This window comes from Pelmatolapia mariae, linkage group LG14, assembly GCF_036321145.2.
Source record: "Pelmatolapia mariae isolate MD_Pm_ZW linkage group LG14, Pm_UMD_F_2, whole genome shotgun sequence".
Lineage (NCBI taxonomy): Eukaryota > Metazoa > Chordata > Actinopteri > Cichliformes > Cichlidae > Pelmatolapia > Pelmatolapia mariae.
Window position 1 is genome coordinate 23,763,104 of NC_086239.1, and position 26,333 is coordinate 23,789,436.

General features: G+C 40.6%; 3 protein-coding genes across 7 annotated transcripts in view; all 3 read left to right on the plus strand.

Annotated features, from left to right (window-relative positions):
- Positions 1-575: 575 nt before the first annotated feature.
- fosb (FBJ murine osteosarcoma viral oncogene homolog B) lies at positions 576-7,277 on the plus strand. 4 transcript variants are annotated; one of them, XM_063493664.1, is made up of 6 exons: positions 576-824; positions 1,179-1,366; positions 3,526-3,909; positions 4,288-4,395; positions 4,807-5,154; positions 6,255-7,277. In XM_063493664.1, the coding sequence occupies exons 1-6, from the start codon at positions 761-763 to the stop codon at positions 6,306-6,308; spliced, it is 1,146 nt and encodes a 381-aa protein (XP_063349734.1). In that variant the 5' UTR covers positions 576-760; the 3' UTR covers positions 6,309-7,277. The 4 variants fall into 4 exon arrangements, with proteins under 4 accessions (XP_063349734.1, XP_063349730.1, XP_063349731.1 ...); XM_063493660.1 differs by lacking the exon at positions 6,255-7,277 and having other exon boundaries at positions 4,807-5,599; XM_063493661.1 differs by lacking the exon at positions 6,255-7,277 and having other exon boundaries at positions 3,526-3,879; positions 4,807-5,599.
- Positions 7,278-13,005: 5,728 nt separating this feature from the next.
- On the plus strand, positions 13,006-19,494 carry lg14h19orf47 (linkage group 14 C19orf47 homolog). Of its 2 annotated transcripts, none has more exons than XM_063493105.1 (8): positions 13,006-13,045; positions 14,023-14,110; positions 14,208-14,322; positions 14,537-14,618; positions 15,548-15,673; positions 15,799-15,948; positions 17,662-17,735; positions 17,816-19,494. In XM_063493105.1, exons 1-8 carry the CDS (start codon positions 13,027-13,029, stop codon positions 18,341-18,343), a joined length of 1,182 nt encoding a protein of 393 aa, XP_063349175.2. In that variant the 5' UTR covers positions 13,006-13,026; the 3' UTR covers positions 18,344-19,494. The 2 variants fall into 2 exon arrangements, with proteins under 2 accessions (XP_063349175.2, XP_065328005.1); XM_065471933.1 differs by having other exon boundaries at positions 15,799-15,873.
- Positions 19,495-22,226: 2,732 nt separating this feature from the next.
- Positions 22,227-26,333, plus strand: part of ttc9b (tetratricopeptide repeat domain 9B) — a 36,703-nt gene continuing 32,596 nt past the window's right edge. The window contains exon 1 of the mRNA XM_063493798.1: positions 22,227-23,015. Within this exon, the coding sequence (XP_063349868.1) occupies positions 22,553-23,015 (463 nt within the window). The 5' untranslated portion in view covers positions 22,227-22,552. The remainder of the gene's footprint in view (positions 23,016-26,333) is intronic.

Genomic DNA, 26,333 nt, shown 5'->3' on the forward strand with positions numbered 1-26,333 from the left:
AAAATAAATGAAATAAATAAATAAAGGTTACTTATCTATCCCAGTTACAATATCTACAGAATATATATTATAGGTTTATCCAATCTATAGCAGACTAATTACAATTATAATTGGGTAAATGTGCCACTGATTTCAACGTAACAATCCTCCACAATCTATTACAGATGTAGGCATTATAGGAATATTATGTATTGCTATGACTAAATAAATGTCCCAATCAAAAACACACGCAAACAGAGTCCTAAATAGATACTTTCCATATTTATCACCCCCGAGCTTCTTAAAATTTCCTCTCAGAAATTGTCAGACGGTGAGAAATATCTCGTGCCCGTGATATTACCAAAAAAAAAGAAGAAAGAAGAAAGTCTATTATTATCCGTCGACGAGGTGAGCTTCTGGTCCATTTCAGTGGCAGAGGGAATCCCTCAACGTCACCAAGGATACCAAACACAACATCAGGCACAAATATGGGCATGTACGTCAGCGGAACTCCGAGGCGGGACTAGACCGTTGAAATGTCTTGCTTCTACTCTGGGCTTCATTCATAAGACAAGATCTGCTACTGTGCACCGTAATATAGCAAGCGTCCTCCGGCGTTCCGTGAGCGGACTTTATGGATGTATATTTGCACGTTTGATAAGGTCGGATAACGGAGAGCACTGAGAGGATTTACCGCTGAACCGGGGAGGACTTCTTCATAGATTGAACTGGTAGACCTCCCTCCCCCGTCTAAAAGCGGGGAACTGGATTAAGAGTCTTCATGCAACTTTTTTGGAAAGAGACCAAGAGCGTTTCACCGGGGAATAACAAGAAGACTTACACAGGTAAGAAACGCTTACTTTTCGTGGCTGTGAGCGCAAACGGTTTGAGAGCAAAAGTCGCTTTTTGAAAGCGCACTATTTTAAAGTAGGTCGGGAGCATCTGTCCGCTTCAGACGGCTTCATAGGAGATGCTTAAAGACAGTTTTCCCTGCTGACACCGGTTTAAACGCATGAAACACGCTGCTGCAGGCTACTTATTAACCGCCTGCCATCATTTATGAGAGAACAGCCTAATTTAAAGCCAGCGCCAGCTGGCTTTGGTTAAGTGCACCGAGTTTAACATCAGTCATTCTCTCCCTACAGTACCTCTCCTCCTTTAGTAATCTTCTTGTGTGTGCCGCTGCCCTGCCGCTGCAGGTGACATCGCTCTCTCTCCGGTACCTGCAGGTGTCGCGTTCTCTTTCGGCCCCCCCGGGGAGATGTACCAAGGATTTCCCGGCGACCCAGACAGCGGTTCCCGTGGAAGCTCGTCTCCATCTATAGAGTCCCAGTACCTTTCCTCCGTGGACTCCTTCGGGAGCCCGCCGACCACCAGTGCTCCACAGGTAAGTTCCAGTCAGCAGACTGGAAATGTAGTGAAAACAAAAGTCGGAGAGCGTTTCTACCTCGGATTGTTTATTCGTTTAAAAATGCAACATGACTGACACGCGATCACTGGGTATGAACCTGTAATTTAATTATGACATGTGCTTTTGCTTAAACACACTCTGCATGGTGTGTCAGTTGTATAAATATACAGAATATAAACGTATTTATGGCTTATGAAGCAGTGGGCTCTGTCACCGCTAACAGAAGACCGACTACACCAAGTCAGCACATTTGGTGTATCCGGTCTTTCTGCAGTCAGAACTTAAATGACCGGGATGACTGGATGTAAATTCAACGTCTGTGTGTTGACTGTAGCCCCGGCGGCGGCGTTGACAACGTGCTCAACGCGGTTGACAGCGCTCTGGAACTCTCCGACGTAAGCGCCGCAGCCCCGCCCCTTTGCCCCGCTTCTCTCCTTCCACTCGCTCCGCTCTCCTCTCGCCGTGACGTAAATGCCCGTTCTATTTTGGAGTGCTACGTCGCGTTGCCAAGGGGAACACCGGGGGTGTGACGGGGGAGGAGGAAGGAGGCGGGAGAGACGCCGTTTAGAGAAAAACGATTGGTGGAGGCGGTCGCTCTCAGAGCCGCCCGTCCAAACGTCTGAACACGCTTTCAAATGAATATTAATAAACGGCGATACTCCCCCGAGTATGAAATATAAAATACCAGCGACAGATTTGAGCTTTCCACGACTATTTTTAGACATGGGCGCAGAGGAAAACTTAATAGCCTGTCTTTTTTATTTTAACAATAAAAACACCTACAGTCGTAAATTTCAAGGGTTTTTTTTGTTTGTTTGTTTTTTGCTTAAAGTTAAACATAACATTCTTGAACACCCTTTTAATTAAAATTCTCTATATAATGAGAAATCCAAGGCTGTTACCTTAACACGTTTTGGCTCCTACCTTTACAACAAATAGCATTTCCCCACTCTTTGGTAAATCCCACGGAAAAGGTGGTTAAATGAATGTCAAGAAATGGAAACAAGTCAGAAACTGGGTCTAGGTAATATAGGCCTACAACAGGGGTGTAAAACATAAGACCCAAGTGCCAGAAGTGGCCACAAAAGTCTTTAATCTGGCCCACTTGACAGCTTTAGAAAATGTGAAGGAGTGCATAAATTTTTTAGATTTTTTGCTGTATTTTTTTCATAGGTTTTATGGCTTTTGTACTTCTCCCACAGCTATTTATACTTCACCAAAGTAGTAACAGATAAACAGCTAAATGGCAGAATGTTCCTGTTTTTTCACTGTCTACTATAGAAATGCATAATTTATAAAGTAAGTTTACTATAGAAAAAATAAATAAATAAAAAGAGGACATTCTGTCAACTAACAAACATTTTCAGCTTTATAATTGCAGGACAGTCTGCACAATGAGCTAACAGAACTTCTTCCTTAATTTTACAGATTTATTTCTTACAATTTAAGCCCCAAGTGGAATTTCTCTATCATCTAGAAAAACTGAGTCATATCACTTAAAACTGCACTTGTTTTTCTTATATTAAAATATTTCAGGGGTTTAATGTATGATTAAATGTCTGTGGGCTGCACGTGGCCCACAATGTGAAATGAGTTTGATACCCCTGGCGTATAATGTCTGATCACTAAGCAGTCTTAATACTGTATCACGTCAGGTAGCCTAAACCTTTCTTTATGTAATTGTTAACATAATGGGTCCAGGCATTTTAAATTATTAATGTTAATATTCTTCTTTCTGTTTGTGGCAGCCTAGCATGACTTTCCTAGTATATGATAAATACTAGTATCTCTTCAGCTGTTGTTTCATACATTCAGCCACATTCAGAGCAGAGGGTTTTTCACACCTTGTTGTAGTTTATCTACAGTCAGATGAGAATAGCAAACAGATGCAAATAGTTTTAGGTGAAATCTGAATTTAAAGCATTTTACACTTTAAAGCAGATCTTTATTGCAGCTGATGAGAATTTCAGTGCATGTTTGTAATAAATGTATCCGGTTTGCTACAGTGATCAGACTGATGCACAGATCCCAGCTTGTTTTTACTGGTTTTTCTGTATCTGTCTGTATTTTTTTTGCTGCTCTACCTGATCTGAGCTCTGGTCCATAAAACTTAATTGTCAACATATCCTCCTCAGGAGTGTGTGTCAGCAAGTGCTGGCTTGAGCATTGTGGGCAGCGGGCCAGGGACAAGTGGTGGAGGTGAGATGCCCGGTTCATTCGTGCCAACCGTCACTGCCATCACCACCAGTCAGGACCTGCAGTGGATGGTACAGCCAACCCTCATCTCATCCCAGGCTTCTGGACAGAGTGGCTCCACCGGGACCACGACCATGACCCAACCAGCTTCACTGGTTGATCCGTTTGACATGCCAGGCCCGAGTTATTCCTCAGTGTCTGGATTCACCCCACCGAGTTCAGACACTCCAGGGCCAGCAGCCGGCCCTGTCCGTCAGTCCAGAGCCCGAACTCGCCGTACACGAGAAGAGTCTGTGAGTGAAGATGGAGATGTTGGTGTGTTAGTAAGTTTGCGTGCTTGAATGGTTTGTCTGTTGACCCTCGCATGTTACACATGCACTGCAGGTATATTGTTTACGAGGAAGCCAGTAAAGGTAATAGTGCTGTGTCTGTAATGTTAAGCAGTGGTGTGTGCTAACACTAATGGGTGGGTGGGTAATTAATTGGTTTATTTGGTGTTTGCTTTGGTATTTTCTCATTTGCACAAACCTACTAAACGGCAGAAGGCTAGTTCACTGTTCAGGCACAAGCAACTTTTATCTGTCAGCTGTGATTAAATGTAGCTTTATTTGGTGTTTTTAAGCTAAATTAGTCAATTAAAAATATATTTTTTAAATAGCCAGTGTTTTTTTTAAGCTAATCTGTATTCTTCCTTATCTTAGCTAACACCCGAGGAAGAAGAAAAGAGACGTGTTCGTCGAGAGAGGAATAAGCTGGCTGCTGCCAAATGCCGAAATCGCAGACGAGAACTTACAGACAGACTGCAGTCGGTGAGCCTGGCCCTGTTCTTGCTTTCAGAGCGAATGATGATGATAATTGCATATTTTATGTTACCTCCCATAGCATCGTGTGGTGGGGTAATAAATGCTTGCATGTGTGTACAAGAGAGAGGATTATGGTAATGGGTGTTTAGCTGCAGCGAAGACAATTACAGTCCTCAAAAGAGACTATTGTACTTTTGGTAGTTAAGGCCTAATTAACATACTCTTCTATAAGCCACATTGCATATACGGCTGTAGGGGAAGCAGGGAGGTATTTCTACTGGAATAAACACAAAGAAGATTGGCATACCTAACACTCCTTTCTTTTATCTGCTGCACATCTTCCCATTTCACCCACCTTTGCCTTGTTCCCGTCTCCTTCTTCCCCATTTTTTTTTCATCCTCTGTACCAACCCACAGGAGACAGACCTACTGGAGGAAGCAAAGGCAGAACTGGAGGCAGAGATCTCAGAGCTACAGAAGGAGAAAGAGCGCTTGGAATTTGTGCTGGTGGCTCACCAGGCAAACTGTAAGATCCCATACCAGGACCAGCCTCAGCAGGGCTCAGCACAGCTGCCTCCAGTGCAGTCCCAGCTGCCTCCCCAGGCCTTACAACCGCCTGTCTCCATTGTGGGCTTGACTGTGAAGGAAGACTCTTTCTATCTGCCTCCTGCCTACACAGCCCATCCGGCCTCCACACAGTCCCAGCCTCCGGTTCAACAGCAGCAGCAAGTCCAGCAGCAGCCTCAGCCTGGAATAATGCAGGAGGTAGAGTTCTCTAGTTCTTTTTATGGCTCAAGTGAGCCAGCACCTGGTGGGCCATGCCTTATGGTCAACGACAGTGGTGGTGGTGGTGTTAACCATGACGATGCGGCCATTGGCAGCTACAACACCTCATACACATCTTCATTTGTGTTCACCTACCCAGAGGGAGCCTGCGGGGTCAGTGCCAACCAGCGGAACAGCAGTAGCGAGCAGTCGTCCGATTCTCTGAACTCGCCTTCTCTGCTGGCGCTCTGACTGACCGACAGACACACGCATACACATGTTAACACGCACGCACATTATTCTCGCTGGAAGTAGAGGCTGAAGTACACGCACAGTACCGATCAGCCTCACCGATTGAGGAAAAAAAAATAACAACAAAAACAACCAATGGTTTACATCTGATTGGATTATAAGTTTACACATTCTGAAATGTATCCTAATTAAGAGCCATACAAATAGTTGCACATTAGGTCTAACCTTTAACATTCACTATATTTTAGTTTTCTATTACACTCGCAACTGGACATTATGGGTGAATAAAACTGGGTTACAAAAACCGAGTCCATGTTGCCAATCTTAAGTTCTGTGGCTTAACAGATGAATTCACAGTGAATTCTCTTAAGCTTGTACTCTGATTGAGTAAGAAACAACACCATCACTCCGACAAGCACAAGCGCCCCTAACTTGTTCCCTCTGTCGGTTGCCCCTCTTCCAGTGCTCCCATCCTTTTCCATGCTTTTCTTCCTCTCGCTGAATGTATTTGTGCAAATCTGAAATAGGGACGAAGGACGCTCTGTTCAGGGTCTCTTCTCGTGGGAGACAGGCTGCTGATCTCTCGCTCACCTCTAACTGTTCATCTGCTCGACTTCCCTCTGCTTCTTCATTTGCTGTTTGGACTTGGCAAGTTAAGGATCTGAGTGTCACAGCCCGCCACTAAATCTTGTGCTTTTTCCTTCTCTCGTTTTTTTCTTCTTTTTTTTTTTTTTAACAAAAAAACAAAAAAACAAAAAAATCTTCTGACGTCTGCCTACCTGCTGTGCGACCCATCTCTACCCATCTCTGTTTTCTCCTCTTCTGTCTCTTTCTCCTTCTCTCTGAAGTCTTCGACCCCCGAGAGCCCGAAGACACCCTCCAGCCCTTGGGACCTTGAGTGAAAGCCGGCTCAACTAACATGCCCCCCTTTGCACCCTGTCATACAAGGACATGGACGCAAGCCCAACCAAACGGAAGAGTCTTTTCTTGGAGCACGTTGCTCAAATCCTTACAGTGAACAGCAGCTAAATACTCTGAACACGCACACAGACGCATAATTGATGAACACACACATGCAAAAAAAAAAAAAAATGCAAGATGGATGCCACTGTCTTCTGCTGAGCCATTTTTCATGTTGTTCACACAATGAAGATTAGACACACCAGTTGTGAGGATATAAAGAGACTTAAGGAATTAAGGAAGCAAGCAGGAAAGGCTCTGAGGGAGTCCGGATAGAGGATGGCTCTCAATTTAACGACGGATTTTTGTGACCAAAAGTTTTAAAAAAAGGAAACAAAACAAAACAACAACAGAAAAAAAAAGAATAAACAAACAAACAAAACACACAGAAAAAAAAAATCTTCTCTTGCCAACTGTGTGGAAGGGTGACCTCAGTAAAAACACCTCCATACCACAGAGCCTCATCGCCCTGGGCCGACATGCGTATATTCACGCCATCGCTTTCAACAACTGAAGATGTTTGCTGCAGCGCACCAGCTCAGAGTTTTGCTCACACTCATTCAGATGTGAACCGATGCCTTTATTTAGAGGAGAGACTTTTTCTTTTCTTTTTTTTTCTTTTTTGGGGATAGTGATTCAGACAACCTCTAAACATTGGGCTCAGTGGTCTCTGTACCTCCTCTGTTCTCTAGCGGGGATGAGGCGGAGGTGCGTTTATTGTGAGTGCGTCCACTCTGAGGCACCTGGCCCGTTTATTTCTTTCTTTATTGAGGTTGATGGGGCCAGTGAGCACAAAAGCAAGACCTGGAAACGAAAGGGGAGAACATGTGGGCTGTTGTTTTGGAGTAAAGCGTCCTTTCCTTTGCCTGTGAATTTGTAATTTTTTTTTTTCCCTGTATGTTTGAGTAAGAACCGTTATATATTTTAATGTTTATATTTGTTTGTGTGTTTAATTGTTTTGCATTGACCTCCGCTTTCTCCTGTACTGTTACCGTTTATTATTATTTTTGTATGTTTTGTCGTTTTAAGTGGGAGATTTCTTCACAAATGTTCCTATTATATCTGCATTGTACTTATTGTTTCATTATCTTATTGTATTTTTTTCATTTGGCAACTTTGGAGGCATGCTGTGCACTACGAGGAAAAAAAAATTAAGTCCATACCCATCTACATAGTTAAAGGTAACATGTGTATATATATAAAACTATATATACCATGATGTATGAATGTCTGTAGATCTAAATGGGATATTTTTGTCAATGAAGAACAAGATAAAATAGTAAAATCAATATTTTTCTAAATGAACAAACATATATATATATATATATATTATAAAGTACTGCCCTGTCCCTCAACATGAAGCACGATGTCACTGCCTCTGTCAATGTGTATTTATGTTTTATAAACGATATAAAGCACTATCCGAGTTACATTAAATGTATGTTTATAATGATGATGATGTTAGAAGGTTGTGGTAATGCCTTTGTTTTGTTTGTGTTTTCCTCTTTGAGGTCTGTCCCAAAGCTACTGACACCTTAACGCCACTTGCTCCTTAGCAGAAAACGAGGGAAAAAAAAGTGATTGAATGTCAATGCGCATATTAAAAGTGTAAGTGTTCAGATGAAAACATGACGATTAAACTGTTTGATTTGTAAGGACAAAGTATTTCACACCCAGTGTAAACATGCCACTCAGTGGCGTTCGCATTTCCGATAAAAAGTGTTTGAAGCATAACTGCAGCCTTGATTGATGGGCGTCATCATGTTAAAGCTGATCCACTGGTATACTCGATAATACATGTTGCCTGTCTGAGATTTAAAAAAAAAACAACCAAAAAATCAAATGTTGTTATTGCATTTGCTGGATGAGAAGCTTTATTTTTCAACTAATAAACATGTTTATTCCAAAAAGAAAAGAAATTGTTGGATTAATGGTATAAATCTTTGCTAAAACGTGGCTCTGGGTGGTCAGAAAATGGGCAGACCTCATGTTTTTTTTGTTTCATTTTTTAAATGTTGTATAAGGACTGTGTTTGTACAGATGTTGGAGATGCCTTTTTGATCGCTATCCAAATGCAAATGTGATGAGAATATGTTCTGGTGTCAGAAGAAGCATAAAACATATTCAATAGTTCTCATGTATATAGATTTTTGTGGTGCTACTTATACTAGACTACAACGATGAGACCGTTGAGCGGTGGAAAAGTTACACGTTGCCGTCACCGAAGGTCCAGACAAATGAAAACGCTGGCTGTCTCATCAGAATGTTGTATTCTGAACGAAAGCTGATAACAGTGAATTCGATGCAGCTGAAGCTCTGAATACTCAGTAATAGCTTAATATCAACTGCCTGTTCCATCTCCAAGTGTGAAAAATAGATCTCAGAGGGCCCTTGTACTGTACCTGCACTCCACACTTACATCTCTGATCATCACACAACATATTAGACTCATTCTTTAATGAAATTTGTTTGCTTTGGATTTAATTGAAATCGTTTTTATTTTTCCTTTGATAATTGTGAGGTTACAATAACAAATGGGTTGCTCATAAATTGGAAAAGGTGACACAAAAGGATGAGAAGAAATATCCAGCTGTGCGATGGCTATGTTAGCATTAACTGAAAACAAGAAAAGAACTTTCTTATTTTTCTATGATGAGGTGAATGTTTCTATGTATTTCTATTTTTCCACAATTCCCATATGAGCTCCAGTTTCATATCATCTGTTATGAAATGCAATATTATTATCCTCTTGGATGAACATAATGTAGCAAATTACACAGTGATCAAACTGACTGCTACTATATGTCAAGTGTGATGATGTATTGCTTTAATTAACACGTTTTCTTACAGTATTAAACGTTATCTTTATTGTTTAAAATAACATCTAGTGTGAGACAAACGTCATAGAGAATTTATCAAAAAATCTATAATTTTTTATTCATATATTGATGATACATAAAGATTAAAGTTATAGAAAGCCACTGCTTTTATCAACATCTTTTCTTGTCTTTTAAATAAAGCCTCATATTATTTTCTGTGAGTAAAAGTTACAGTTTTGGAATACATAATAAATATGGGTACAGAAGTGAAGGGCATGAAAAAATGCTATGAAAGATGTAATTAAAGATACATGGATTATTACATAACGTGCTCATGAAGGTGCTCTGATATCAAATTATCAACTGGTCTATTTTGTAGTCCATTTACTTCACCCTAATTTATTCTGTACGTCACAAAAATGTACTGTTTACTTATTTTTACAGCCTTATTTTCATTTTTTTTTTAATCTTGGAAGAGTACAAAAGTGTATGACATATTTTCCGTGTCACTTTTGCGGTCTCTGCTCTGTGAGCTTCTGTGGCCGTTATTCCACCTCTGGCTTTGCCATCTTAAAAAAAAGTTTACATTATGTTTTTTTTCCCTCATTTTCTAGACTATGAGAGCTGGGTGAGCTGTCTCCTTTAATGATGGTTTGGCTAAATGCCTTACATTTTTCAAGTTTATGAAAAATTGCATAAATAACATATCTTGAGGTGCACTTCTCTTGTGTTTTTTTACACTTGTTTTGCTCTTTTTGAGCTCCTTAAAGGATTTACTTGAGTCAAGACTGCAGAAGTTGAGCAAGAACCTGAAAAGTGCATGTATGTATCATTTTTCTGAACTGCAGTTTCTTTTCTTTATATTTTATCCTGATGATTATTTTCATACATTCCACAAAATGTATAAAAAATAATAATAATAATAATAATAAAAAATATCCATCACAGTTCTTTGGACATTAAGTATTATCTGCTGTACTATCTTGTTATGTTAAACCAATCTGATGTCTACTGTCACAAAAAATGCTTACATTTAACAAGCTCCAACCAGATAACATTTTGCTTACATTAATGAAATAACATGTTGTAACGTATGGTTTACTCTGTGTTTAAATTCCTGTAATTTACAGAAAGATGCAGATAGAAGAGTACAATGTATTTATGAAAAGCAAAAGATTCACTGGCAAGTCTCAAAATTCAGTTTATTTGTACATCCCAGTCTCACATATAGAGGTTCAAAGGGATTCTTCTCTGTGAGGAGGATTAAATTGCTAGCAATTTGGGACTGAAGGATTGAAGAGTGAGTAGGGACATAGAGTAGCCAACTTTCAGACATATAAGAAGGTCCAAGACCATTTAGGATTTTATATACATATATGTAAGAGTCAGTCAAAAGTCAATGAGATGTGCTGTGAGATACTGGAAGCCAGTGTAGCTCTGCTAAAACTGGACTGATCTGCTCCCTGTTATTTTTTCTTTTTTCTTTTAGTTAATAACCTTGCAGGGGAGTTTTGGATAATCTTTTTGGGATGTCCAGAAAAAAAGAGCACAGCAGTTCCACTGGACATGAATGCAAGAACAAGTTTTTTAGAGTCAGAGTATGTCAGGAAGGGTTGTATCTTGGATATATTCCTGAGATGTCTTACTGATGGAATTAATGTGAGGTTTAAAGCTCAAATCAGAATTTAAAACAACCCCACGACTTTTAACTTGTGGTTTTCCTCACACCCACTGACTTGTAAGAGTATAATAAATTGATTATAAAAAGAAGACTCATAAAAATGCTTATTTATTAATGTTTTTCATTAATCTGTATATTAACTGTGTGTAAATGGTCTATGTTACTTATCTGAGCTGTGCAGAGCTTTATAGTGCCTTATGGCTTTTTTTTTAAATTAATTTTTGTTTTGTATTTTTTTGTTTTTATTTATTTATTTTTTTTGTTTGGGGGAGGGCACTTCATGTTTCATTTTTGAAATTAGAAGGATGAAGACAAAGCACTGATAAACAGAAAGTGAATACTTACCTCCATCAAGTGGTCGGAGACTTCACTCCAGATGTATTTTTGCTTCCGCTGCTGTAGGTGAGGCCAGATGTTGCTCCATATCTGCTAAAAAAAAAAAAATACTGCTTATTTTCAAACTTACGTAAGTAGTAAAATTCAAATAGCGATAGCCCGCAAACTTAAAGTGACTGTCACTGGCTGTTATTTATAGTCATTCACTGAACGAAGAATCAAGTTTGGTAACCTAAATGGACATCAAAACTGGCCTCCACTGTGAGGCTGTAGAAAGGCATGGATTTATCCAAGCCAATCAGCAAAGGTTAGGTTATATGAGTGTCATTATTGCACCTGAACAATCAGCAGTGGCCTGGAGCAGTTCAAACAATGATGGGGGTTTTTTTCACATCATGCAAAAAAAGAAAAAAATAACCCAGTTAAATACAAAATGCAGTTTACATTATTTATGACTAAATTATTAAATTCATCAAGGGAAAAAACTATTCAAACCTACCTGAACCTGTGTGAAAAAATAACTACCCCCTAAACCTTTATTGTGTCGTGCCACCCCTTGACAGCAAGAACTGCAATGGAGCGTTTGTGATAACTGGCAATGAATCGTTCACATCACTGTGGAGGAGTTTTGTCTCACCCTTCTTTGGAGAATTGTTTTAAATCAGCCAAAATTGAGGGTTTTCAAGCATACACAGCCTTGTTCAAGGTCATGCAAAAGCTTCTCAATAGGATTTAAGCCCAGACTTTGACAAGGCTATTCCAAAACCTTCATTTCATTATTTTTGAGCCATTCAGAGGTGGATTTGCTGGTGTTTTGCTAAATAACCAAAGTATGTATATCTATATGTAATGGGACGCAAACCTTCCAAGTAGTTCTCCCTTTGTCTCATCATGCTACAGAATATTTTGCCAAAAGTCTTGGAGATCATCCAGATATTTTTTGTCAAATGTGCGATGAGCCTTGGTCAGCAGTGGTTTTCTCCTTATAACTCTCCCATGGATGCCCTTTTTTACCCAGTCTCTTTCTCGTTGTTGAATCATGAACTCTGACATTAACTGAGGCAAGTGATGCCGTCAGTACTTTAGATGTTATTCTGGGTCTTTTGTGACCACCTGGATGTGTTGATGCACTCATGCAGTGGTTTTAGTAGGCTGGGCAGTTCTGTGAAGTTTCACCACTTGGTAACTTTTTCCAGACAAATAGATGTCAAAGACGTTCTTGAGGTTTTTTTGAGTGTGGCATGACGTGTTGCTTTCTGAGGTCATTTATCCTTCTTCACTTTGTCAGACAGTGAAAAAAGGTTATTTTAAGTGATTTCCTGATTCAACCAGTCTGGCAGAAATCAGGGCTGGGTGTGGGTGTGAGAATAGACTCAGCTTTCCAGAAATGTGGTTAATGGGAAATAACACAGGCTAACAGAGAGAAACTTTCAACCATTCACGTCTTTGACTAATGATAGAATTTGTTTGATGATCTAAAACATGTAAGTCAGAAAAATATACAAATAAATAAGAACTCAGGAAGGGGGCACATACTTTTTCACAGTAATGCAACATAAAAACAGGAATGTCCTGTAGTATGCTCAAGTAAAACTCTAGGTTTGATTTTATTTTTATTTATTTTTTTAATTTCATGCATTTCTGATTTTCCTATAAATAATTAAAGTGAACATCACCTGATGCTGGCAGTGATTTGTGTGATTTTCCGGTCTTCGTCGCTCTCTAGCGTCCCAGACTGAAAACTTTCCGACCGAAATGTTTCCGGCTCTGCCGGAAGTTGGGAACCTTTCCGCATGCGGTTGACGTCACCACACAGTCGTGAACATGGCGTCCGTGACAACAGGTGAGAGCACAAAGGCCCGGCTAGCCGGTGTTAACAAATGGTTGATTTAAATTATTTCAGCAGTACTTCGCCAGATATTAACACTGGCTCCTCGTCTTGAATGTTTACGAGCGTTTGGGTTCACAGCGATCCCCGCAGAACAGCTTTTATTCGCCGCTACTGGAGCCGCTCACACAATGCTAACACAGAGTGCTAGGACAAACAGCCCTGTTACTGAGTTTTGTGTCGCTCTCTGAAATGTGTGATTTAATCTTTAGTGGGAAAACAATCGTAAGGGGGAACTGTGTCCTAGATTAGTGGCCAGTTTAACCTCTGAGTAGTCCAACGTGTCTCGCCGCTAACGCTAACGTTAGCCTACCAGCTCCGGGACATCTACCACTCCGCTTTGTCCCCAGTCTGTTAAAACTAAATGATTTTTAAATAGTCTATCTCTGATTTGCTTCCAAGTGCTATGACAGTTTATTCGCCGTACGTGTCTCCGTGTGGCCGAGTTTCACGTCGGGCATAGCCATTGTTGTGGCAGCTGTTGTGCTTCATTCACAGTTTATCTGCTCCTGCAGCCACAGGACGGTTCATATGTGGGGTTATAAATAACCTCCAGCTGGTCACAGTCAGCATGTGTTAGACATCAGTATGCTGCTGTCTCTGATGGTTTATGTCTCCCACTGGCGTCTTGTTACACTGTAGTATTACTTTGAACAGTCCCACATTACACTTAGTGTGATCACAGCCTGTGGAATTCGTGGGCAACTTGGCCAGGAGTTTTGGTTATTGCTGTTGTGTTTTGGTTTCCAATTTTTCTGTTCTTAACAAAAGCAAACTGGAGCAGCGACACTGTAGACTTTAAAAAATCAACAAGTAAAGAACTCATTACTTGCAACTGTAGTTGTGGCATTATTTATTTATAAAGACATGTGTTTGATTCTGCTTAAGTTGTTTGGTGGTTAATGTTTCAACCTTTCCATTTTTCTTTTAAGCCACCTCAGAGTGGATTCAGTTTTTTAAGGATGCGGGGATCCCAGCTGGTCTGGCTGTCACATATGCTGTTTCCTTCGTAGACAACAGGTAAAGACATTTTGGCCTCGTGAACACATTCATGCTGTGATCATGTGCACTTTATTAATGCTCTCATTGTTTGTCCTGATTGTTTAATCCTCTGCAGAATTCAGAAGAACATGTTAATGGACCTCAGTAAAGACATCATGATGGACCTCGGCATTACTGTAATTGGGGACATCATTGCCATTCTCAAACATGCCAAGCAGGTCTACAGGCAGGTGAGCCAGACTTGATCTTTTAATGTTTTGAAAAGCTGAAAATTATTCACTGTTAACAATTGTGTTTGTCCAGAAGTCTACAGACAATATAATCATGTATTGATTTAAAATAGCCACCCCTATATGGTAGCGCTAGGGTTTATTTTAAAATTGCAGCATTAGGTGCAGATTTCACTCAACACTTTGTTTTCCTGCTCTGTTTTTTTTTTTTAAGGACATGTGCAAAATGGCAACTGAGGCCATCTCATCAGGACAGACCAGTGTTCAAGCTGAGCTCAGGAGAACTGCCAACACCCGTAAGTAATGACATTTTAAGTTATTCTGTAAAGTATAAACCTTTATTAGAAGTGTTTAGATTTTCTTTGAGTTTCTGTTCTAACTGGAGTGAAATAGCCGACATTGTTCAGCGGTGAGCAAAATTTTCCAGCAGTAAGTTCTGGTTGTATCTAAATCACTCAAGTCACTACGGAGGTCAGACAGTTTGAATGACCCAGCTGTTTGACCCATTAATGAGCCAGGCCAGAGGCATTATGAATCATCTATTCCACTGTAATGTGGTATGTCTGCGGGAATTACGCACACATCTATGTGCGTAATCATTTCACCTGCCATGATTCAGAACTGAAGAAGCAGATGTAATCAGGCGGTTGAAGCTGTTTACGTTAAGGAAAAGATGACCTAATGAGTGAAAGATCCGGAGTTCGACCTCGGGAGGAGACGCTCATTCCTTTGGGGTTGCATCAGAATGGCAACCAGTTTAAAAACACTGTCAAATCAGACATGTGGAGCTGCCTGCTGTGGTGACCCCTGGTGAATAAGGGAACAGCGAAAAGTGGCTTTAGAGTGTTCAACATGTTATTTTTGGATTCACCAAGAGAGGAGAACAGACTTTTACTGGCCCAAAAAGTCCCCAAAATAACAACAACAAAAAATATCCCAGAGAGAGAGGGAGAGACAGATAGATAGCCAGCCTTATCTTAGGGTTGCTTTAATGAGAATTACAATTTTGGTCCAGGGCTTGTCTTTTCCTTAATTCTTCCGCCTCATATATTAAGATTTTTTTAAATTAGTATTTATCTCCCTCTGTGAACTGCACATTTTTCAGGTTACTCTTTTAATGTTTTGTGAAAGTGTGAATCCCATCCGTCTTTCATCTCTTTGGTACAAAATAAAGTGTGTAGACTTAAGAAGTAAGATTGTTATAATCTTTTATTTTGTTCCTCAGCTGCGACACGCATGATAGCCAACGCTTTGAGCCATGACTCTCCACCAGCCACGCCAGCCCGCCGGCCTGACAACCGCCTCTCCGTCACAGTGTCCAACACGCAAGCAAACAAGAGTAACAAAGCAGGTAGATTAAATAAACTTATGTTTGTGTTTCACCCCATCCGTCCCCTGTTTCCTGTTTCCCTGAAGCCAGGAAAGCCCTCTTCTTACTCATGTTTGTTCCTTATGTGCTCCACAATTTGTTGTCAGTTATACGCCAACCAGCTGACGAGGGGAACGGTCTGCCTGTAGTGAAGCGTCGCCGCGTAACAGCTGAGATGGAAGGCAAGTACATCATCAACATGCCCAAGGGCACCACTCCTCGCACACGCCGAATCCTGGCCCAGCAGGCCAAGAAAGGTAGGCCTGATGAGGTGGCCTCACCAACAGCTCGCCTAACTAACGCGTTACTCACAACAACTAATCAAACCTGAAGCTCTAATGAATCTCCCTCCTAAAAACTACAACTATTGATCAGGTACTGTTGATTAGAGCCTGTTTGACCCTCACCGTCTGCCCTTGTTTTTACTAATCCTGCTCACTGTGCCAATAAAATTCCCCCTCACACTGCTTTTTTCCCCCCGTTTGTCTCACATTAATCAAATTTTACTTCTTTTTTGCTTTTCTGATTTTTCCTCCCTGGCATGAGCTTGCATTTGGATTGTGTTACAGATCTGTCATTCAGCTTCAACACATTTTCTCTAAATTTATGAAGGAAATGTCACTTTTATACCTGTAAAAGCTGCAGTGAAAATCATGCTTTCATGATAAATGTACCGACACAATCTAACAAACCACCACAGCCCATTGAACTCACCGGAAAATCAAGTTTGCAACTTAGAAGAATGGTGTACTCCGGATAGAGTAATTATTTGCAATTGGGTGTAACTCCTTTCTGTGAAAAGACCAGGTCAGTGTTGACACACGTTTCAGTGCCTTTTTTGAGGCAGCTTTTTTGTCTGGTTCAGTTACTTTGCGGCGTTTACAGTTGTTGCAAATGCTTCCTGTGGGATTTACCACCACTGAATCAAGCTTTCCACCATCTGAAGTGATATGACCACACAGCCAACAGGAACACCCTTTCAAAGAAAGACTTCAGAGTCTGAAAACAGAAGAAGTCTATTGTTTCCTTTCACACCACTTAAGTTAACTTGGGATGTTTGCCAGTGTTTACTGCCTATCCCAGCTTTAACTGGTTTGTCATGTTAGGTGTTACAACCAAATTTCCCCTTGTGGGACAATTAAAGGATTATTCTATTCTATTCTTCTATTCTATTATATTAGCAATTAAATTAAAAGAGGTTTTTTTTAGCTGACTTAAAACAACAGGAGTTGATCAAAATTTTTCCAGGCAGATACATTTACACTCGACTTTCCAAAAACCCATATACAAAAACACAAAACTCACAAACACTAGAATATAAACATGGGAAAGCAAAATGAAACAAAATAATATAAAACCCAGTGATACACTGTTAAAATTTACATTCCTCATTTTTCTTAAAGAGAACAAAAAACTGCTTGTTGTTGGCAAGAAGAAAACAAATCAAATGTTTGTTTAATTCTAATCAGTGTGACTTTAGTTAGAGTTTTCAAAATAAAAGCAAAAATTCTCAACATATTACATGTATGGAGAATACTGTCAAAATTTCCAACATGTTATTATAAACCACAAAATAGAAACCCCTGGAGTGATATTTATTATTTTTTTTAAAAAATATTTTGTGTAAACATTCAGAAGCACATAGGCTACATTTTGGTGGTTAAAGGTCACCGCGATCTCCTGAGACTCGTTTTTGCGCACAATCGAATAAGTCATAGACCGACTATAACAACGCTCAATACAAATTCATGGCAGAATAACAGAAACTGAGCAAAGGTAAACTAACAGACTTTAAAGAACAACTACAGAGCGATGGTACTGACAAATATTTCTTCACCTTCTCTCTTCCACTGTAATCTGTATGTCGCAGAGTTTCTTTACTTTTTAGCTGATTAGTTTTCCAAGTAATCAAACTGATCTGCTGGAAAAAAATTTTTTTATTTTGCTTATTTGCTCTTCTCTTCATGAAGGTTTGAAACGCACGTCTGTGTTTGCGAGACTTGGAGCTGAATCAAAGGCGGACACGACAACGGGCAGTAACAAGGTGAGACCTGTCGATGTACATTAACAGCGTTCTGCATCTTAAAGATGAGTTCTGAGCTCATAGCGCTCGTATGTTTGCAGCCGACCGGCGTGTTCAGCCGCCTCGACAGAGGGGAAGAAGCTGCAGACGAGCCGAGAGCTGGAAACGCAGGTGAAAACGAGGACGACAGCGATGGAGAAGGCTCCGTCCTCCAGTATGCTGGCGTCCTCAAGAAACCCCCTTCCTTCCAGAAGAAAGAGTCTGCGATAAAAGCGCCCCCCATCACCCTGCGGCGCCTCGGCGGCAAATTCAAACTACCTCCCTCTGATACACCCACCTCCTCCTCACCTTCCCCGAATGGCCTCCCCCCTGCTAAGATTAGTGTTCTTCAGAGACTGGGCAAGCCCCCCGCAACACACTCAAACACCAGTGTGTCGCCGACACCCGCTGACACACAGGACAACAGAGTGACCAGCACCAGATCCCGAGCCCAGGAGAGGACGACTGTAGCGAGCTCCAAGGTGAGCAGCAGCACCGGAGGAGCTGGAATGGGAGGAGAGTCCGCGGGGGCCCAGATGGATGTTAAAGCTATCAGTGTTTTCAAGAGACTGGGCAGCAAGAGAACCTAACACACTCACCCCACCACCACCCAAAAAATACTCTTTCTTTACACTCTTTCTAAAGTTTGTATCGCCAACTTTTAGGATTTATCTTGCTGCAATATTTTTTGTTTTGTTTTTGTGTTTGGATAAATGACAAAGATTATCATTTACATTAAACTCATTATTCATGCTGCCATTGGAAAAATGTTTACCGTTTAGTGTCCAAACCTATTATTTAAGGACTTATGGTCTGCATTTGTTAGCTTAAAGCATGAGCTTGACATTCACTACCCCCACCACACCCCACACGAGGATGCTGCTGCTGCCTACACTCCCTGAATGCCCCTGAATGAATAGTGAGGCTGTAGAAAATGTTGCTTCTCCAAGAATAATTATGTAAGTGTTTTATTGATATTTGCCTGAACATGAAAAATGTACAGATATTTGTTTTGTTTTATTTTTTGTTTTATTATTTTTAAGTTGAATACACAGGACAGCAGTCAGACTAGTTAGGAGATGATAAGTTAAAGTTAAATCTTCTAACCTTCACCTAAGAATTACCTCCTTTTCAAAGTAGGAAAAGTGTCGATAACAAGCTTCTGAACTCAGACCCCGAACTTGTGAGAGGGGAAAGGAAAAAATTCAAACTATTAAACAGAACAACCTCAATGAACACTTGAATCTTTGGAAAGCACTGCACCTCCTCCTCCTCCTCTTCTGTGCTTTGTGGAGTAGAAGTTGACACCTTCGAACTAAAGGCACCTTTTCTATCGTAGTACTGAACGTTTTCTATAACCACCTACTTGAAAGCCGACTCACTAGAATATTTCTTTTGTTTTTATGCAATGTATAGATTTGTTAGACTTCACACACACATATTTTTCTATGTGGACGTTCTTCTATCATGACGTATCCTTACAAAAGGAATTCAGCGATGCCATCGGGCCCGGCTTGATGTAGTCCACTCAAACCAGTGTTGCTCATTACTCCTGATGTACAGTTTTTGTCTGTCAGACTTCATGCCACAGCTTTGTTACCTTGTAAATATTTTAAAATGTTAAGGATTTTTTTCCCTGTGTTTAAAGAATTAATATCTGGAAAACACACCATGAAATGTCATGTTTCCTTTTTCAAGGTATGAAGGAAAAGTGTGCTTGAAAAAAAAATTAAATGATGAAAAGGTGTCAGATGTCTGGGTTTCTCTTTTTCTTACTACAAGAGGACGTTGAGACAGTACTTTACTGTTTTAGTGGAGATATCATCTGAATTTCAGGAGCGGGACCACTCCTCCTTCACGCCCCTTCCAACCTCACACTATAAATGCCCCCTTCTCCAATACCCGCTGTTCTCATTTCCATGCCCCACCCTTCCCCCCCCCCTTTTTCCCTCTCTTCTCCTCTCCTCCTCCCTTCCTTCATTCACTTCTCGTTAGTACATGGGCCCGGGAGCTGTCGCCACTCCCCTTTGAGGCCTTCCCCAAACCGCAGCACCAGTTCATACTTCCTCATCCCTCTTCGCTCATCGTTTCCGAGGATGTGGTCCCAGTTAGCGAAGGTGTTTCCATCAAAGTAAGCATCCCCTCCTCAAAGCGACATACAGCAAGAAAAGGGTTCAACTTCACTGAATATAAGCTGATTAGCCAGCTGCTGGTCTGTTTGGGAAACCGATGATGTTTCCACTGATCCATACATCCATATTTTACATATTAAAAATGACGAAGTTGAGCATATAACATTTAAAATTAGAGCAAGATAAATATTAGACTTCTTCATTTTAAATCTTTAGCAGCAATTTTCTCTCCTGATTTTTATTTACTTCATTGTTGTTTGTTCTGGTAGTTTAGACTATCAATCAAATAACTTCTAACCACTTGTAAAAATTTACAGGCAGCCAGTGAAAGTGTGATCTGCTGTGACACTGTGGAAAAAACACAGATGAATGTTTTAGACACTGATACAGGGAGGATACTGCACACCGTGTCTTGTTAAAAATGTTTGAAATAAAATTGCCTTTAACTGGAGCTGTCAGTGTGTGACAAGCAGCCATCAGAAGATGGTACACTGTGGTTATAAAGGGATGGACAGGGTCAGCTAGAATACTCAAGTAAGTTGCAGCATTAAATTATGCTCAGTTGGTACTAAGGGGACCAAAATGTGCCAAAAACCAGCAGCAGCCTGAACCATCGATACAAGGCAGGAAGGATCGAAATTCTCACTCAACCGTCGGAATGTCGCAGCAAAAATCACAACTCCTTAGACCAGGAAATGTTTCCTGGTTTAAAAAGTAGTCTGGCTATTTTCCTCTGACTTCTGATAACAACCACGCCACGTTCAGAGTCAGTTGAATGTGGCATGGTTGTTGTTGTCAGACCTTTTTTCCTCATTCTGATGCTCAGCTTGAACTTCAGCAGGTCATCTGAACCATGTCTACATGCCTAAATGCTATGAGTTGCTGCTACCTGATTCGCTGATTAGATATTTGTACTAATGAGTCATTGAATAGATGTACTTTGTGAAGTGAAACTACATAAAAGTGAGCCCTGCAATGGTTTAAAGGGATTTTCTGAGTCTTGGTTTAATAAAAGTGAAGTGTGAATTGTTTGTCAGTTAATACAACACAAACAGAACACTTATTTTATCTTTAGTTAACTGTAATAAACTTGATTGTTTGGCAACCGTGAGAGCTGTCGTGCCTCAGGTGCTGCCCTTCTTCCCAATAAGCAGGAGTTCGAGGAGCGCTACAGGGTGTGCTGTGGATGCTTACTCCTGCTCTGTGGAGAAGATGGTGTGTGGGTTTTTTTTTTTTTTTTTTTTAACTTACTCTTCCATGGTGACCAATTTATAGGCTTTGTTTTCAGTCTCTTTCAGTTTAATTATTAATAAAACCTTTGCTCTGACAATGTTTGCCTCTTTTTTCAACTGGTGTTTTTAGGAGAAAGTAAGAGAGAAACACTGAAGCAGGATATTTTTTCCTCACACAGAAAATCAGAAATCAGAAGATGAAACCATTTTCTAAGATGTTTGTTTGGATGTGGGAGACCAAGGAGAAAAGGTCTAAAAGGTCTGCTCTAAAATATCTCCTTTTTATCATTTACATTTTGATATCATGATCTTTGACTTGCTTGTACTGCTGCAGGGAAAAAACAGCTGATTCTGAGGAGGTTATGTGGGATTTTTCTTGACTTTAAGTGGAGGGACTGCTTCAGCTTGATGCTTCAGTCTCACGTGATGCGGATCACCATCAAACTGACATAATAATCACCCCTCAGGGATGTAAGGTAGCTGCTCAATATAAAGAAAATGAGGTGACATGCCTCTGAGGCTGACTGCTGACTTCTAGGTTAACCACACGTCACATCAAACTAAGTGTAATTGACAGTTTGTCCCCTTGAGGTCGCTCTCTCCCTCCTCCTTCTCCCTCAGCCTCCTGCCGTTCGTCTCCATCTCCTTGAAAACCTTATCAGCTGAAGTCATCAGGCGCTCCGCTGGGTCCTGAAACGATTACAGGAACAATAGTTATAGTAAAACCTGGATTTTATTGTGAGGACTGATCACTTCCAATCGTTATTATTAATTGACACTTGAAGAACGAGCCTCAGGCCTAAGAGTAGATAGTTTATAAGGCTATCTTTTTAAACCTTTTGCCGAATAGTGTTTAAAATAAATAAACATGCAAATAAGTTGTTGTTTATTACTGACTGATAAAAGCATCTACTTTGCGGTTCATGCAGTTGTTAAGGGTGATTTTAATGTGCCACATCACACTAAGAAATAATCGATTATGTCTGAATATTTCCACATTTTCTCTTTTTTCTTTCTTCTCCTTTTTTCTCCATGTAAAATCCGGACTGCAGCAACGCCTCACGACTTCTCTTTTTTTCCCACAATGCTGCGCGGTAGGGGCTGTCGTGTGTGCGCTATCTGTGGTGCTGAAGCTGCGCGTGCCTCTGAGGTTGCTACCATACAAATCCACCCGAGCATCCTTCCGCGAGAGCTCCAGCAGCGAGGGATGGTTTGTGGTCGACGCGAGGAGAGATTCAGGATGTTTCTGCCAGCTCTGGTGATGTAATGCGTCTTTTTTCTGTATCTGCTGACGTTCTCCTGGGTTATTTCTCGTTTTTTCTGTAAGTGCTGCACACGGGAGACGCGCCTGAAAGCCCATTTTTTCCCTCGGCTCGTCGTGTCTCCGGTGCCGCCGCCTGCCCAGCCTCCTTCGCCGCTCCGTCCTGCATCCTTTATGCACAGCACGTTGCTCCGGTCCTCCCCAACAAAGCACACCTTCGTGTCCGAGCACCATGGCCCGCTCCAGCCGCTTTCACTGAGAGACATGGAAGCCAAACAGCACCAGATAAAGAGCCTGAAAAGCTACCCGGAGACCGGCGGTCGGAGCCTGGCAGCGGCCGCCGGAGGAGACGGAGGAGGGGGGTATCGAGCCGGCTCAGCTGAAATGGAGATGGACTCGAAGATCCAGAAAGCCATCGAGTTCAAGGCGGAGGGCCATCGCTGCTACAAGGAGAAGAAGTTCCGGGAAGCGATAGGCAAGTACCACCGGGCGCTGCTGCAGCTCAAAGGGGTTCATGTCGTGGACGGCACTACGGGCTCCGAGGTCAACCTGCTCAGCCAAGCCGCGGCCAAGCTGACCGAGGAGCAGAGAAGAACCGTGGAGAGCACCGAGATCGAGTGCTACGACAGCCTGACAGGTGACACGACCACAAACACACTAAAACTCAGAAACACCCAGACCCCTACTATCTTCCAAGTAGTGCTGACACCATTATTGGTTCCGGTTCACCGGGTTCACACAAGCTCCGGGGTGCAGTTGTGTCTCCAGGTGCTGGGATCAGCAGAGGCGGGCGAAACAACACTGGTGCTGAAATGGAGCATGGATGGTGTTTGTTTGTATGTTTTTTAATTGCACATACAAAAGCGGCTGCACACTGTTTGACCATCGTGCGTTCATTTATTCCAGTGAGGTCATTTGCCAGCCATTACAGAGAAATTTCACCGTGTGGGCTAAAATAGTTCACCTCTCCGCCAGTTACATGCTCTCAAACAGCCTTTCACGTGGGTTGTTTATTTTTACATGTGTACCTGTAAGAAAAAAGAAAAACATCTGGGCCACAAATACAATCAGGCTTCATGTTTTAGGACATGTTACCATTATTTATGTATGAGGCAAGTTCACCACACTGTTGTGTTGTAACGACATCCACATGGAATCTGGCAAAAAGGGGTGATGTAAGGCTGCAAGTTTAATGGCTCCAAGTGTGGAGGGAGTTACAACAGGGTTAACAGAGCTTCACGTACTTACTTCGTGTAACAGCTCCTTTCAATATTTATTCTCAATAATTTCATTTATAATATACCAGAAAAGAACAACTGAGAAGAAGCTCATTGTTCATTGTTATAGTCCCCTTATCTCGACACAGACTGTTACATCATTGTTTCTAGTTGTGCAATTATGCATAATCATGAATAAAAGTAGACATCAGAGCTTCAGCAATGTGAGAGTTTCACATCAAGGTTTTAGTGATCAAAATAATTCAGAATAAAATTGAAAGCGATGGAAAAAATAATGAATAATAATGAAATTCACACATAATTTGAATCATTGTCGTTGTTTTGTTATATTGTTTCGGCAAATTAATTGTACTGAAAAAAACAAGTACACAGAGGTGGTAAGAGTGTAACTATAACTGTCCAACAAAGAAAGAAAGAAAACAAGACGCACATTTGCACAATTACTTAAAATATTAGCTATGTATTTACCTTAATTTAATCAGAAAGCCCCACTGAGACTGACGTTTTCAAGGGAGACTTGAACAAGGTAGCAGTCATAAACTCAAAACATATTAAAAATTTAACAACTACAACATAAAATATAGGAGCCACAGCATTATTATGTATACAGTATACAATTACTGTATACTGTATGCCTCTCAAGAAAATCATCCACATTTCCTTTCCTGCATTCCTTATGATGCTTTTAAATTCAATAATAGATACAGTCCTTTGGGGAAAAAAAAGTAAAAAATCTTTCACAAGAAAATCCACAGTTTTTCTGCATTTGATTAACTAATCGTCAGTAAGTGTGAGCATCACTATAAAAGCAGAAGTTTGGGCAGTTTGCTGGTCTGGAGCACATCCCAACAAATTCTCTCCAAAGTCAGACCGTGTAATGTTCAGAGAAACTGTAACCCACAATGGTGTAAGAGTGATGAAATAGTTTTCTCTATGACTTTGCTGCTAAGGGTGGTTCCACAAGTTATTCAATGACACGATGTCCTTAGTTTTTCACATGACTCCTTAAGCATGTTTAATTTTAGATTCCATTTCCAAGCTTAACCTCCAAGACCCAAACTCTTCCACCGCATGCATTTTTAATTTCTCTTTGACATTTGGGCATATTGGGACCCAATGAATGTAAAAACAAAGAATCACCAGATTTTTTCTTTTACCCGATTTTTGTTCCTAAGAAAAATGAGAGTTGAGGATATTTGTTTAAAATTTTGATGGAACAGTGGCAGCATAATGTCCTCGTAAGTGGATATCAGGCCCTTGTAGAGCAAAATTTAGTATTTTGGTCTAGACAACCCAAAATGTGATGTCCACGTATGTGGACGCCAGGTCCTAGGAGGTTAATAGTGTGAAAATTCTGTTTTTATAAGATTTCTTAGAATTCCCCAAAGCAAGCACTTAGAGGTGTGCAGCTGGTACTGGGACAGAGAGAGGTGCAAAGGTTAACTGAAAATACCAGTGCTGTTATCCAACAGTGGTTAGTGATGGCTAGCACACCAAATCACAAAGAAAGCAGCTGTGAGTCAGACTTTGTGCCTGTAATAAAATGTAGAGTTGCATGATACACTGAATCAAGACTCAAAACTGAAAAGGTGTGTATGAGTATATGCATTGTATCACCATTGTCAATCTCAAGCAGAAAAGCAGCTTTCACAAGATTTTTCATATGAACAAAGTGAAACCAATCTTCACTCTCAGCTGCCTAAAAAGAGTATACATTGAACTTGTCATCTGTACATATATCCAAACGTGTTTGCATGAACTCTTTGATGTAACAGTACTAAAAACCATCAAACCCTTGTTGGTGAGTTTTTCAGAAGACAAAAACTTTGGAGTTTACATATACAGATTTAAATGGGTGAAGTTGCAGTCTGAGGTTGCGCTGTCTGTCTTACAGAGGGAGCATGTGTGTAAATGACAGTATCATCAGCATAAAGATGTAGTTTTGCAGTATTGTCTCTACCGAAGTCATTTATAAAAAGTAGAATAAAACTAATAAAATAAAAAACAAAATTTATCCCAAAACCCTGTGGGATCCCTTTGTTAGCTAAAAAAAAAAAATCAGATTTATGATCATCTGCATAGACATAGTTTGACTTACAAGGTGGATTATAATTCAGTTAACATTCTAAAGTCCATAACCAATAATCTTGTTCAGCAGCAATTCATTATCTACTGAATTAAACACATTACACACATACAAAGTAACACATTGCTTTGTGTTGTATAGCATGTTTATTATTGGTACTTCATGTTTAAATATTATGGCTATTGTCAGTACATGGACACTGTGACAAACTTACTTGTTTGTTCTTTTACGCGCTTATGGTCTTATATAGTGAGACAGACATAGTCACAGTTATATGCTATAAGATTACCAGTGAACCTCAGTGATAATTGTTACTGATTATCTTGGGTGCGTTACAACAATGGAAACTGAATGAACACATTAATTATGAGCTTATAGCCGGGCTTTTGTTGGAAAAACTGTGACTCTGGTATTCAGTGTGAACAAAAGATTGTGATAAATGGTCACATTTAGAGGGATTTATGATGATAGTGATTAATGTTGCACAAAGGCACTACAGCAGTTATATCAAATCACCTATAACACACCGTTCACCTATGATTCTGGACTGCTGTGGTGGTGTTTCTCGCTGCTGTCCCAGGCACTGCCCGCTACACATGCCATGATGCACTGAAGGTCGCTTGTTCTGCCT

Coding starts and splice junctions, on each gene's coding strand:
- fosb (XM_063493660.1), top strand. CDS start 761: ATGCAACTTTTTTGGAAAGAGACCAAGAGCGTTTCACCGGGGAATAAC. Junction 825..1,178: donor TAACAAGAAGACTTACACAG/GTAAGAAACGCT, acceptor CTGCCGCTGCAG/GTGACATCGCTCTCTCTCCG. Junction 3,910..4,287: donor ATGGAGATGTTGGTGTGTTA/GTAAGTTTGCGT, acceptor TCCTTATCTTAG/CTAACACCCGAGGAAGAAGA.
- lg14h19orf47 (XM_063493105.1), top strand. Junction 14,323..14,536: donor CCAAGCAGGTCTACAGGCAG/GTGAGCCAGACT, acceptor TTTTTTTTTAAG/GACATGTGCAAAATGGCAAC. Junction 15,949..17,661: donor GGCCCAGCAGGCCAAGAAAG/GTAGGCCTGATG, acceptor CTCTTCATGAAG/GTTTGAAACGCACGTCTGTG.